Below are 14,775 nucleotides of genomic sequence, written 5' to 3'. Positions count from 1 at the left end.
TTACTGACCTGCATCTGAACCAGCTCTGACAGTTATAAATCATTATCGCTTTTTCAATATTACCTGTAATCCTTATGCAGTTCAGGAGGTCTTATGCTGGCTTGACGATCATTAGGAAAAGCTACCAATGCATTGCTCAATTTTTTTTTTATCCGGTGGGCATGAATTTGTGTCCGATCTGATTTAAGAAGTGCCACTGAAGCAACATCAGTGGTTTGTTCCACCTTCCTAGCTACAAATACTCCCACTTCATTGGAAATCTGTGGTGTTATACCTTAGTCAGAATTTAAATAAAAATAAATTATATGTGTATCAGATATCATTTTTATTCCTTGAATTGCAGAAAACTCAATTCCTAATACTACATGTCCCCCCCTAAAAATAAAGGACTACATTCATAGGCTAGTTTTATAAGTGCGCTTATACGAGTTATTATATAGGGACAGCTCAGGACATTTTGCTGCCTGAAGCAAAGAGCATGACAACAACCCTCCCATTCCACACAGAGAAGCTGACTGGACTGTGACAGGTGGATTTTACTTCAACACTGCTATCCAGATAGTGTCCTCTGCACCTCAGGTTAGGAAGCTAGCTTAGGAGTACAGGGCAGGGCAGAAACGATACACAGCTCTATCACCCAGCAAAGAAAAATTGGAGGAACAGACAAGCTGCATCCCAGCATGTGCCACCTGAGACAATCGCACAGCACATCAGCAAAATGACCAGGGAGGAGCAAGGTGATCTCTCCCAAAGTGTGCACATTTGCTCATTATCCAAAGTCAGCGTGGGGAACTTTTGGGCCTCCAGAGACTCCTGAAGTACAACTCCCTTCAGCCCCAGCCGATGGCCAGGAAGGATTTGAGTTGTAGCTTGGCAGTGTCTAGAGAGCCCCAGTTTCCTCATACCTGTGTTAATCCATGGTTTGGCTTAGCATTACATGTGAAAGAGGGAAATGGCAGGGATCAAAGAAGACCGTGCACATTCTGAATACAACAGGTATGAGTTACCTGACAGAACTCTCAAATTGCTCTTTAAAAGCCTCCATTCAAGCTCAAGAAAAGGGTTTATCAGTTAGGTCTGCTCCTGACCTTCAAGGTCACTTCTCCACTGGGGCAGGTGTAATGTGCTGGTGGGCAGGTAGATGGTTGAAGAGTTAGAGCCACAGGTGGAGACTAATCAAACATCAGTTCCTCTCAAGAAGCTTTGAGTTTCAACTGGAACACTCAAGGGGCCCCAATTCATTTTCAGGGCGTGCAGGAGGCTGCTCACCCAGCCACGGGATGAAATGTGACTAACTTGCTACTTCACCAATAAATTATCAGAGCATTTGAACAAATTACCATGCCAAAGTCACCAAAAACTAGTTCTAACATTTCAGCCTCTGTCCACCATTTGTCTGAATTATCCCACAAAAGAACTGACAGAAATGTAATTTCAAACATGTTAAAATTGTAACCCCTTTTTCTTACTAACTTACCAAGGTTGGGTTTCAGAACCACTTTATTGGTTACAGAGTTACAAACGCCAGAAAAAATTAAGTATAACTGATGGAAAGGTTTGATCTTCAGTGCTGGTAAGCCATCTTTTTTTGCCACTGGACCAATGATATCTATCACCTGCTTCGCTGTGAAGGTTCCTGCGTGACGTGGCATAAATGAAAATATAATATCCTAAAGATAAAAATAAATAAATACAGACGTTTAGGCATTTCAAAATGTTACATCATGCTCACTCATTGTTTCTTTTAAAAAACAACAACAACCAGGATGTTAAATTCCCAGCATTCAAATAAATAGTTTTCATTTCTTGAACTTTAAGTAGTAAAATTCTCTTAAACATCCCTATCCAACTACTTAGGCTTCGCAGTCTGTTGACTGCTTCATACACTATGCAGCAAGCATGGTTCCTTACAATGTACTTGAAGACTACAATTCTGTAACCTTTTACCCAGGAATAAGCCCACTGAACTTGACAGGATTTGCATCTGAGTAGATGTGTAGAGGCCTGGGAGAGAGAAGTTGAGGAAACAGAGGTCAATGGTTGCCAATGAGCAGAAGGACAAGAGAGGCTCAGGTGGCAGTGAGAAAGTTTGTGTGTGTCGCTAAGATGGCTCAGTAAAAGGATTCAGCAAAGGCAGGTTCTCACAAAAGGCCAAGAACATGATATTTTGAAGAGAAAGAAGTACAAAGAAGAAGGCATCAAGATAGGAGTGGAGTTTGGCAGCAGATTAGGTAGACAAAATAGAAGAGGAAGAGGAAATAAGGGAAGATATATGTGGCTTTAGAAATAAGGAAGAGAAGCTTGAAATTGATGTGGAGTTTGACAGGTAAACAATGTAAAGAAGAAGGGTAATGACTGCTAATAGAATAGAGTAAAATGTTGTAACAGGTGCATTCTCATTATATACTCATGGAGGGTTGTGGATGAATGGATAGGTTGAAAGAAGGTGGTTATGATAGTTAGCTTTAAGCAGAGAGAGGAGAATGTTTCTCATCTATGTACTAAGAGTAAAAGGTGCTTCTTGTGGATAAGAGATGGATAAAGCAACAATTCTGTAACTGCTTTAAAGCAGGAAGACAAGAGAAGCAAAAAGGAGTAAAATTTCATGCATCTCTGAAACAGTCTCTCAATGACAAGGGAGTGTCATTATACATCTTTAGGCGCCAGGCAAAAATGTTCTGCTTCAACTGGCCTTTGGCTGATTAATATTCTACAGCTTTTTTAATCTGCTTGGGGGGGAGGGTTCTTCTTTTGTTTTTGTTCTATTTATCTGCCTTTTGTCTTGTATTTTTATCCTGTGAACTGCCCTGAGCTCTTTGGATGAAGGGTGGTATATAAATTTAGTAAATAAATACTTTAAAAGCAAGTTCTGGGTTTTTTGTTTTATTTTAAGTAACAATCATTCATGCATGCCATCATTACAGTAATACTGCTTTAGCAGCAACTTAAATTTATGTTATTGTACAATGCAACACTTCACAATATAAAGCACTTTTAAAGTTAACTACATATATGCCGCGTAAGATGAAAGAAAAATACAAAGATAGTACCTGTGTAGACTTTGCTTTTACTTTTCCCTTTTCAGGACAAATATTATAATGTGCAATCTTACGAAAAGCAAATGATACTGGAAGAATATCGCATTCATTTTTGAGCGTGCAAACAATATCTGTATGTTCACCCATGTAACACTCCACAAAATTAACAACTGGTCCTGGTTTGAATGTCAGAATGACCGGAAGCCCTGAGCCTATCAAACCCAACTCAACCTGATGACGATTCTTCTCTGTAAAAAGCATTGAGATAAAAGGATATGCTATTATTTACAGCCGAAAGACAGATAATATAGCAACCAATTTACTTATAGATCATGAAAGACTGTCTTCATATAATTTGCCCCCATTTTATATGATCAAGTCATACATGTATCAATGTACAGTCTACCTCCTGAAATTTCAGGCAAGACACATTGTATGATAAATGTACATAAAATGCCCTATTGTAATCAGATTTTTTTTTAAAAAAAGATGGCGCAAAATCATCATAAAACCCCAGCCTAGCTTCCAAAAGTCATTGCTTTCTGAACATACATGGGCTCAAAATTTGACTAGTATCCAGGATAGAAAAGTGTATTTGTTGTGGGCAGCCACCAAGCATGAGAAATTGGTGAAAGCACCTGGGGAAATTCCACATACTATTACAGACCCCAAACATATGAGTCAGATTCCTGCAGGTTAACCAGCCCTTCAGCCAGAAATCAGTGGCACTGAAGTAAGGAAGTGGAAAACCTATCAGGTTCTGGAGGTCTGCCTTGTCATGCTAAACCTAACCAGAAATCCTTACATGGTAAGAATAATGTATGATGTCATTACTGCATGCTGGGACCTAGCAGCCACTACACCTTCTGCAGCCAGCACAGAATTAATTGGGATCTCTCAGTCATCCCTAAGAAGTCATCAAAGGAGGAGAGATAGCAAGGAATGCCTGATGCCACAGAAGGTGCCGAGATCCTGAATGATTCAATCTGTGCACAGAGATTCCGCCTCACCCCTACCCAAGCCTTACTCTCAGAAAATGCCAAGGGGATCCTTTCTCGGAGTGAAACATTTTTGGTGAGCTGGCCTTCATCACAGCAAAACATGGAAGACAGAGGCACACTCTTTTGGCCATTTTGCCCAAAATGTCTTGCTCTGAAGAAGGATGTCCTTGGCCCTTTCTCCGAGTGAGGCTCAGGCAGGGAAGAGGTAGAGGTGGAAAGCCTTGCCTCTTCAGGGAGCCAGCCAGCCCAAGAATGGAGTGAGTGGGGCACCAGGGCACTAATTTGCTGTTGCCTCACTCTTGCCACCTAAAACAAGCCTCAAGGTATGTAATTCACACCTTCTTGTTACATGCAGAGGTAGGAGTTTTCCAGTTAATTTAGGTATTCAGATTATAGATTATTTTATGCAAAGCCCATTACTCTTCTTGGAAATTTACAGAGAGAAAGGTACAGTTCTAATCCCATTCCATTTATTCAATATTTATAAATGCCATACCATCTGTAGGTCTGTCGCCACCAGCCACTGCTTCCAAGAAGTCGTTTTTGCTTCCTATAGCTTCAAATTTCAGAAAGAGAGCATAATCTTGCCTTGGTGGAGTTTTGCCAAGGTCCCCCCTGTCTCTTTTCACCATTCTGAAAAATTCACAATTACATTTATGTTTCTAAGCGGGGAGGGAGAATATATGCTGTTAATGTCTTAACAAGTTTAAACAGAAAAATTAGAGCAATTAAGGTTTCTTATGCAACATCAATATAGCAACACTAATTAACGGGGTGTTTCTGCAGGGTCATTACCTCACTCACTGTGCAGGATAATAAATACTTGGTTCTTGACTTCTCACTTGTCACTATGCTAAGAATGTTCCTTATGTACCAACTTCCAAATCATCTAAATATACAACTCTTTTCATAATGCTCCATGTGAATTGATACCACCCCCCTGCCCATTCAGCCTAGTTGCTGCTGTCACAATCCTTGAGCCTGCATAGTTTCCAATAATTCCAACTGCACCTCTTGTATTACACTCCCCCCCCCCCAATTTTTCCTACACTTTTTTCGCCAATTTTTCCTCTGGCCTCAGCTAGGCAACTGAGACAAGAAGTGATTGGTCTCCAGACATGGTATACCCTTTCCTGTCACCCACTGCAGCTAAAAGAGGGCATTCATACCCCATATTTTCTTTGAAAACAGAAACCTTTCCCATAACTAGGAGAGCAGCTAGTCAAAATAAGTTAATTACAAAAGTTAGAGGAGTGCTTTTTCAGCTATGAATGAATCCTATATCAAAAAGAGGGGAGTGTATCATATTTGGGGTCAATTTCTAGTAATTTTAATCATATATATATACATATGTATCATATATATTTTAATATATTGTTGTGTACTGCCCTAAGATCTAAAGGTATGGGATGGTATACGAATTTAATAAATAATATCATTAAGTTCACATTCCATGCTTACTTTGGGCTAAAACAAATAGAGATCATCATTTTCTGATCAGGCTGCAGTGTTCCTTCATTGGGAATGCAGGCAATCAGAGCGGAAACATCTTGTTCTGCTTTTCCATCAGTGTAATGTAAATCTCTTAAAACAGCATTGGTACTCTTCTGAATATCTGTGCCCTGTAAGACAAAGTGAGGTATAAAATATATTAAAAGCCACTCAGTTTTCTCAGTTGTTAATGCTGGTCTTTTCAGACAAAAAAACAACAACAGAAAAACATTATGCATCTTGAATAAGCCTAGTTGTATTATATAGAAAAGCAATAAAAATAAAATATCACAGTCTAATACTGAAAGAGTAGCAAGGAAAAACTGCCATTATTTGAAAGAAACTTGTCCCTAGCACTAGATGCCTCCTAGTTTGTATTTATTAGACATAACTGGTATAATATAGCTTTTATTAAAAAAAAAGTAATAACTTTCTACAGAATTTTTATGCCCTAGCAAATATGCATCTTTCGGACAGGTGGAGTATGTGGGGTTGGAAGGCCCTTACACTGCAGGAACCCTGAGAGAATGCAGTTTGTGCTTACACAAAAAGATGCATTAGAATTTCCCCATGGAGTCCTTTGGTGTATTCACAATGCTGCCTTATTGTTGTCATTTAGTCATGTCCGACTCTTCGTGACCCCATGCACCAGAGCACACCAGGCACTCCTGTCTTCCACTGCCTCCCGCAGTTTGGTCAAACTCATGCTGGTAGCTTCGACAACACTGTCCAACCATCTTGTCCTCTGTCGTCCCCTTCTCCTTGTGCCCTCAATCTTTCCCAACATCAGGGTCTTTTCTAGCGAGTCTTCTCTTCTCATGAGGTGGCCAAAGTATTGGAGCCTCAGCTTCAGGATCTGTCCTTCCAGTGAGCACTCAGGGCTGATTTCCTTAGAGTGCAGTAAAATTGTTTTCCTCTGGTACCTTTCATAGCTCTTTCCCCCTTAGCTGTTCACAACAGCAGACTTCATTTTATTTCACCAGCGGGTGTTGACAGGCAGGGATGCCTTTATCCTATGCAAAGGTGTTCACACTTTGGTTGGAGATAAATTAGGAGTGACTTAAGGACCCCAATTGGTGTGAAGCTGGTTTATTTATTTATTACTTATTTGTTGCATTTCTATCCCACCCTTTTCTCCAGAGAGCTCAAGGTGGCATACAAGGTTCTCCCTGTCCTCATTTAATCCCCAGAAAACTTTGATCTCCCAGGTTCTAGTCCAACACTAACCACTACACCACACTGGTTCTCCTACACACTTGTTGAGAAACAACACATCAAATAGTAATAACAAAGTACAGAATATATGTCCATTTTAGATGACATCACGTGAACATCAATGAAAAGTCCAACACAGGAAACACAGTAAGCACACAGTATACAGGAGTCTGAACACAGGCCTTGTTGACAGAGGCCAAGCCACACAGCGTAACGGTAATGGAAAGGGTTTGGTTCTATCACAACATTAGGCCCAAATACAGCAGTGTTTTTTCCACACACAAGTGTTTTATTTATTCTTTCTTCCTTTCAGCTTAATGACCACTTCCCATAAAACACCCATAAACTATTTAACAATAAACACACATATTAGAAACCATGTCAAGTCTAATACAGATAATAAAAATGTCCACTTAAAAGGCTTTAGAAGGAAAGTAGGTCTTCAAGAGACACCAAAAAGATAACAGAAATAGTAGGTGCCACCACACTCAATACCAACATTGTATAGAATAAGCCTTCTGATGAGATTTTATCTTCAAGAGGCCCTCTCCTACACAGCACAGTCATCGGTTGGGCACATAAGGGTGAGATGGTATACTACTACTACTATTTACCCACCTTTCAGAGATGGCACACATTTGCCGTGCACATTCTTCTTGTTGTTCATACTACAGTGTGACACAATGCTGTGAGAGCTGGTGTCAGTTCTATCCCTGCCCTTGGTATTAGGTGTCTGCAGAACCCCAGGTGGTCTCTTGTCCCTAGTGGGCAAGTTACTCAAATAATTCCATTGACATCTTGCATCCCAGAACTCCACTCTCTTTTTGCTATACAGTATACTATATCTGCCTTTTCTCTCTTCTTCGTCAGTCTCTTATATTGTATATTCCACCTGACCCCATCTTTCCTTATACTGTTCTTCTGTTGATGCCCCTTGTACAGTTTCCTTTCCTGCTAGCTTTTTCACCGTTCTCTTTCTGGCAAGCCACTAGGGATGGCAGCCCCAGACCCTTCTGTCCTATTCCTCTTTCTCCTTCTTGTGAGAAACTGAGCCACATCTTTTCCCTCTACCTACCGTATTTTGTGCCCCATAAGACGCTCCGGCCCATAAGACGCACCTAGTTTTTTGGGGGGGAAATAAAGAAAAAAAATTATTTCCCCCCCCCCAGGTGCGGGGCTGGAAGAACCAGGTCGGGGAACAGTGGGAAGGCACGCTCTGCCTCCCCGCTGTCCCCCGAGCTTGTGGGGCTGGCGATGGGGAGAAGTGCACCAGTCCCGGGAGGGCAGGCAGCTCTGTGCCGCCATCCCGAGCGGGGCGGGACTTGGCGCCCCGCTCCGGATGGCGCCGCAGACCTGCCTGCAGTCCCGGGACAGCAGGCAGCTCTGTGCCGCCATCCCGAGCGGGGCGGGACTTAGCGCCCCGCTCCGGATGGCAGCGCAGAGCTGCGCTGGTCCCAGGACCGCAGGCAGCTCTGCACGGCCACCGGGAGCGGGGCGGAGCTTCTCCCCTGGCTCCCGGTGGCCGGGCAGAGCTGCGCTGGTCCCAGGACCGCAGGCAGCTCTGCACGGCCACCGGGAGCGGGGCGGAGCTTAGCGCCCCGCTCCGGATGGCAGCGCAGAGCTGCGCTGGTCCCAGGACCGCAGGCAGCTCTGCGCGGCCACCGGGAGCGGGGCGGAGCTTCGTCCCCGGCTCCCGGTGGCCGCGCAGAGCTGCGCTGGTCCCAGGACTGCAGGCAGCTCTGCGCACCGACCCCCCTCGCTCTCCAGGCTTCAGCGAAAGCCTGCATTTGCCCCATAAGACGCAGGCACATTTCCCCTTCATTTTTGGAGGGGAAAAAGTGCGTCTTATGGGGCAAAAAATATGGTAATTCTTCTTGTTCCCTCATAAATTTCTCCTCATCCTCCAGAGCGCCCTGGTTTCTCTGCTTCTATGTTTCTCCTCTGTCACTTCCATCCCCTTCCATCTTCTTCCCTGTGAGACCTGGCTCAAACACTCCCACATGCTGACCTCAATGCTCTTTGTATCCTTCCACCCGCACAGTTGGAAGAGATACATATAGATAAGAAAAACACACAACATTGACCAAAAGAAAAACTCTCTTCTACAAGACTACAACTATGGAAGGGAATCCCTGCTGAAAAACAGACAGAAAAGCAGGAGTAAATTCATCAGGTTTCCTTACATTTGAAAAGATTTTTAAAAATAATTCAAAAAAGGTTTCCTTACCATCTCTCCACCAACAGCATTATCTTGCAGGATTGCCACCCAATCCATGGGCTCTGGGCTTTTATTATGAAGAAGAACTTCTTCAGTCTTGGTGGTTCCAAAATAGACACATCCAAAATTGACACATTTTATTTTGTTTGATGGAGGCACACCCAAAAGCTCAAGAACTTGCTCCACTATATTGGCTTTGATGATTATCTGAGCTTTGGGCCGTCTCTGCAATTTCACACTTTTGAGTAAACAACAGGTAAGAAGGAACAAAAGGGGGAAATATGAACAGATAAGAACTGTGTTACAATAGTGCATTAATCTTATGGACTCAGTATTTTACTAGAGCATTTCTACAACACACATATTTACAGCTGAAACTTATAGAAGCTGCCTATTTCTACCATTCCAAGCTGGGTTGAAAGACAGATTATTTTACTGGGAGACTAATGGTGGAACCTGCCTATGTCACTAATATATTAAACATATTTACAGCTTCAGTGCTTCCTGTCAGAGTATACAGTGGTATCAGTGTCACACAACATTCTGAGCAGAAGGAAGACTGCAACTTACATGGCTGTCTCATTAATTGTTCTGGGTACATCTGTACAAATCTCCATATTAATCAACTGTTCTGATCGGGGTTCCACCACTCCACTGGTTGGTGCTATCAAAATGGAGACATTTCCTTTGTATTTTATAGCAAACGTACCTACAAAATATATAAGCATATTGTGCATTGCATGTAAAATGAACTATTTTCACTTTGATACATGGTAGCACAAAATGTGGGCGGAGATGCACTTTACTTCCACACCTATCTTCACATAGCAGTGGGCATTATCCTTCTACTTGTGTAAACAATGACAGAAGAGAAAGAATTCTTGCCAGAGGAGATAGCATTCTAAACCTAAGCTCATACAGAACTTGATTACCATTGAACCTACTAACTCAGCATCAGGAGTTTATCTCATTTTTTTAGCAGCTCTTTTTTTCTGTCACACAACTCCAGAGCAATCCCAACCCTCCAGCATAACTCCATCAGCAACAGCATTTACATTCCATCTGCCTAACATGGTGAAAGTAAGTCCATTGGTGGGATCCCCACCAGCTGACCCCAGCAGAAACCCCCAAAAACAGGGAATTCAGAGAATCCTAAATCAGTTTTACAGCTGTTGCCAGAAGACATAGATCTCAAACGAGACCTGACCACTGTGCTTGCCTAGAGCTGGTGCAAAGATCAGGCCCAGTCATATTGCCCTTCACTTTCTGCACTGTGAATAGCAAGGCTGTGAAGGTGGCAAGAGCTCCACAGAACCACCACAGCAGGTTTGGATTGCACCCTTAGCCACAGACTGCAAGTCAAATCACAGGCATGGCATGTGGAAGCAGCAACTTGAATTCTGCCCAGTGATGTATGCACACATACCTATTTCTCTGTCTTCGCTATCCCAAAATACAATGACATGCTCCCAAAATTTTAAAAATTAATGGAAAATGAGGAAGGAGAGAAAAGCCGTTTTGCTACCTTTGTCTACCAAAATGTGACACCATCTAGGGCAGTAGCTTTCCCAGAAGTTGATAACCCTAGTTTAACGTGTCTAAGAACTGTGAGACAAAAATGAATATTTCATTATACAGTGGTACCTCTGGTTACGTCCTTAATTCGTTCCGGAGATCCGTTCTTAGCCTGAAACTGTTCTTAACCTGAAGCACCACTTTAGCTAATGGGACCTCCCGCTGCTGCCGCACCACGGCCGTGCGATTTCTGTTCTCATCCTGAAGCAAAGTTCTTATCCTGAGGTACTATTTCTGGGCTAGCGGAGTCTGTAACCTGAAGCATATGTAACCCGAGCTACCACTGTATACTGTAGTTAGGAAACCCATCAATATACCATGTTAACAGAAAAGGAATCTGGAATAATCTGCTACAAAGAAAATATTTACCTGGAGATGATCCATAGTTAGTAATTTTTAGATTTTTATTAATTACGTTACTGTTTGCAATCGCTGTGCCAAAATCTATCTCAGGTTCAATTTCTAGGCAGCAGCATGGGATTAATCTGGAAAACAATTGCACTTTTAATTGGCTTTCTGACATTACTTTGTTGGCTGCATTTTTTAAAGATGCTTTAGGAAAGAAAGCTTTCCTCCCATTTTCAACACACAGAGAATTTAATTATGTAATCTAATTTAGCAGCAACATCAGCAAACATAAGAGGTTTATTAAAATGTCATTTTGCTTTCTTAATTATTGGAACTTAAGGACAATTTAATCACATTGAGTTGCAACTATATTTTTAATTAGCTTGAACATCTTTGTTTCATCAAATTATAAATTCTTAAAATGGATCTGGTCTACTTACACTTAAGAAAAAAACACTGATCACAATTTAATATACAATGAGTACACTGGAATACCCCAACAATTTTATAACATTATAAAAGTTTCAATATTGTATGAGCTCATGATGACTGCTGTAACAGACATTCAGTACAAGAAAGTTAGAGAAAAAGATAAAATCACAGTAAGAACAATATAATTTGGGCTGAAAATCCCATATGCGCTTGCCTGAAAATGAGCACTGCTGAGACTCAGTAGAACTTACTTCTAAGTAAACATGGATTGGTTCACATTACAAATCATGACTAATTTTGCATAGAATGTGCCCATTATATAACCTAGCAGCAAAACATCACTGAGTCCTAAATCTCACTGTTTTAATACATTCTGGTAAAGAGCTAACAAAACAAAATGGAAAGATTAAAAATCTAGCGGCAGCTACGAATAAGGATAGCAAACTGGCCAGAGTTAAACCTTGAGGGTGCTGCATGAACCATTTCTTCTGGAGGTGAAGGTTTCCTTTATAGTCCAAAGCACTTTATACTATAGGATGGTTTAACTACCTGGTCAACTTTTGTGACTTCATTTACACTACTGTGATGCATTATACATGAAGCTGTCTTCAGACAGTTCAAAACTGCAGTTAGTTCAGAATATAGCTGCTAGTCTGATAATTAGAACTGAAAATTAGGAACATATTATGGTGGTGCTTTGCTAACAGCACTGGTTCCCTACTTCATTTCTAGGCCCAATTTAAAATGCTAGCTTTGACCTTTAGAGCTTGGTAGATCTTCACAGCTTGGTAGATCCAGCATGGAAGAAAAGCAGGACACAAATGAAATAGTACAAATACAAAATACAAAAAATTATACAGATATAAATAAAAAAAGCAGCACAGTAAAGGGTTGACAGTACTGCAGCCTGGGTCAAAACTCATCACTGAACTGGTAGGGCCACTCCCGCAACAGTAGCATAATGCCTAAGGATGTCAGTATCATACCTGATAGACTCCCTGCACCCAGACCAGAACAACATCACTAGCTTCTGCTCATAGAGTGATACTAGCATCACTCCACCAGTGCAGAGCTCCTTGTTCCACTGAGAGGGCACGTGAATTGTAGCCCCAAAATATAGTACTATGGGGCAGGGAGGGGCTGAGGCAAAACAGGGCCTACTGGATCCTAAGACAGCCCCACTAACACCCCTTGACAACAGCAGACCCAATCACTAAGTCAGCTCCAAGGTGGCATAGAGCATAATTTTGCTTGCCCCCTCCCACTTCTTGGTTCTAACCAAGTGAGCAATGCAAATGTGTTGGTGGCTCTTACAATGCAAACATGTGTTGGTGGACACTGGTTTGGATTATGCTATTAATTAATGCATTTAATAATAATAATTTATTATTTATACCCGGCCCATCTGGCTGGGCTTCCCCAGCCACTCTGGGCAGCTTCCAACCAAATATTAAAATGCAGTAATACATCAAACATTAAAAGCGTCCCTAAACAGGGCTGCCTTCAGATGTCTTCTAAAAGTTTGGTAGTTGTTGTTCTCTTTGACATCTGTAACATCATTTAAAAAGTTAAAAAGCACTAATCTAGTAATAAACATCAGTCAAGTGGGGGCAGTGTTGGATTTTTTTGTCAGAATCATGATCTTCATCCTGTTTACACACCCACACCTACAGCTATTTGTTGTTGTTGTTTTCAACCTATGGACATTAATTGATTACAAGCAATTAGCATGTAGATCGGCCCTTAAGGCCACTTCACACATAACAATTTTAAGTCACAATAATCATATGGAGGAAATTTCACCTTGTTTTAACAAAAGTTAACTAGTGGAGCAATACATTGAAATGGCATACCCTATTAGAGGAATCTCAACTATCTTTTTTCCTACGTGAAGGAGTAGCCTGTCCTGAAGGTCTATCTCTTTATCAGGATGATATTCCACAATGGCTGTTATGTGAAGCCCAGAAGCAACAGAGTTCTTTTGATTTTCCACAATTAGTTTGAACTGCAAAAGAAGAAGAAGAAATAAACCATTTGATTTCCAATTCAACTGCCATTAGATTTCAGCAGGATCATACAGTATATTCATTGCACATCCATGAAATATATTTTGCTGGAAGCCGCCAGAGAGGCTGGAGCAACCCAGTCAGATTGGGGTGGGGCATATAAATAATAAAATTATGGTTATTATGATTGACAAGTGATGGGCTTTGATTCAAAACACTATTCAGTAACTCTCCAGTGGCAAACGCTCCGCCTCTGGGTTTGTTTGGTTTTATTTAATGCCTATTTGATCTGCCAAGATTTACATTGTTACGAACTTGAGGAGGGGTGTTTTGCATTTTTTTTTTGGCAACAAGTGCAGCAGCAAAGGGGAATGGAGGAAGAAGGTGCAGGCTGGGGACGTGGGCACTACTAACAGTAGTCTCAGAAGGAGGAGGAGCGTTGCGAAGGGTGCAAAGGAGCCTTTTTAAAAGGAAAGGCCAGTTCTCAGCTTGCCCCCGCTCCCACTGATTCCTGCCTCCCCACCTGAGGTTGTTCCGGAGGCATTAAGCGAAGAAGGCAGCTGTGAGACTGCAGGTTCTGGATGCTCAGCAGCGCCCGGTAGCGCCCTCCGGGCACCGCGTCCACGAAGCACACCTCGGAGGGCGTAATGCGCACCCCGGCTACGTGCCACGAGGCTGCGGGGGCTTCCATGATCCTTCCGCAGTCGCCGCCGCAGCCGCCCTCCTGCTCGCTGCCCCGGGAACTCATGGCAGCCTTCTGGCCAAACCAGCGCCCAGCCTGGAGCGTCCCTGTCTCCAAGGCGACTCGAGCTTCCTTCCGCACGCCGCAGCTTGGCAACGGTCACCTAGCAACGGGACTGGCGCTGTTGATTGGAGGCGAGGCTTCGAGCGAACGTTCCGAAGCCTGTGGCGGAAGTTTTCTGGCTTGCCATAGAGAGACGGGGGCATAGAGTGGAGTTGTGCTGAGGTTTACCCAGCAAAGGATTGTATCAAGTCAGAAATGCAAAAATGACTTTATTAGGGCAGTGGCCACTGCGGCTGAATGCGTAACAAAAAGGCTTTGCTGCGTTGTTGTTGTTGTTGTTCTTCTTCTTCTTCTTCTTCTTCTTCTTCTTCTTCTTCATTTTTTATTTGTATACCGCCTTTCTATCTTACAATACTCAAAGCGGTTTGCAAGCTGAAGAAACAAAAAATGTACGTTATAACAACCTAATGCAATACAAAAATGTGATAATAAAACATAACTTTCAAATAGGCAACCTCCATCAAAAAAGTAACATTCAACAATCATTAAAATAGTATAAATTAATAATATCAACATATAAAAGTTAAACAGAAATCCACTCAACAGTTACAATAATATCTAAACTATAATCAATAAAACAATGGCAAGCCACAGTACATAAAACAATACAATACCCATTGAGAAGCAGAGAGTGGGGCAAGACAGG

The 14,775-nt window shown here is 42.1% G+C and overlaps 1 protein-coding gene across 2 annotated transcripts in view; it reads right to left on the bottom strand.

Annotated features, from left to right (window-relative positions):
* The window catches only part of CFAP47 (cilia and flagella associated protein 47), a 186,104-nt gene extending 171,764 nt beyond the window's left edge, over positions 1 to 14,340 (bottom strand). For both annotated transcript variants that reach the window (XM_082219930.1, XM_082219931.1), the window contains exons 1-10: positions 13,848 to 14,340; positions 13,172 to 13,323; positions 10,908 to 11,023; positions 9,534 to 9,672; positions 8,973 to 9,201; positions 5,501 to 5,661; positions 4,536 to 4,672; positions 3,051 to 3,286; positions 1,478 to 1,670; positions 64 to 274 (exon numbers count right to left, since the gene is read on the bottom strand). In XM_082219930.1, coding sequence (XP_082076056.1) covers positions 64 to 274; positions 1,478 to 1,670; positions 3,051 to 3,286; positions 4,536 to 4,672; positions 5,501 to 5,661; positions 8,973 to 9,201; positions 9,534 to 9,672; positions 10,908 to 11,023; positions 13,172 to 13,323; positions 13,848 to 14,072 — 1,799 coding nt within the window. In that variant the 5' untranslated portion in view covers positions 14,073 to 14,340. The remainder of the gene's footprint in view (positions 1 to 63; positions 275 to 1,477; positions 1,671 to 3,050; positions 3,287 to 4,535; positions 4,673 to 5,500; positions 5,662 to 8,972; positions 9,202 to 9,533; positions 9,673 to 10,907; positions 11,024 to 13,171; positions 13,324 to 13,847) is intronic.
* Positions 14,341 to 14,775: the final 435 nt, after the last annotated feature.

Source organism: Podarcis vaucheri (genome assembly GCF_965113315.1).
Source record: "Podarcis vaucheri genome assembly, chromosome: 4".
NCBI lineage: Eukaryota > Metazoa > Chordata > Lepidosauria > Squamata > Lacertidae > Podarcis > Podarcis vaucheri.
Note: the sequence above shows the minus strand (reverse complement) of the source record. Positions and strands in the feature narration are given on the sequence as shown.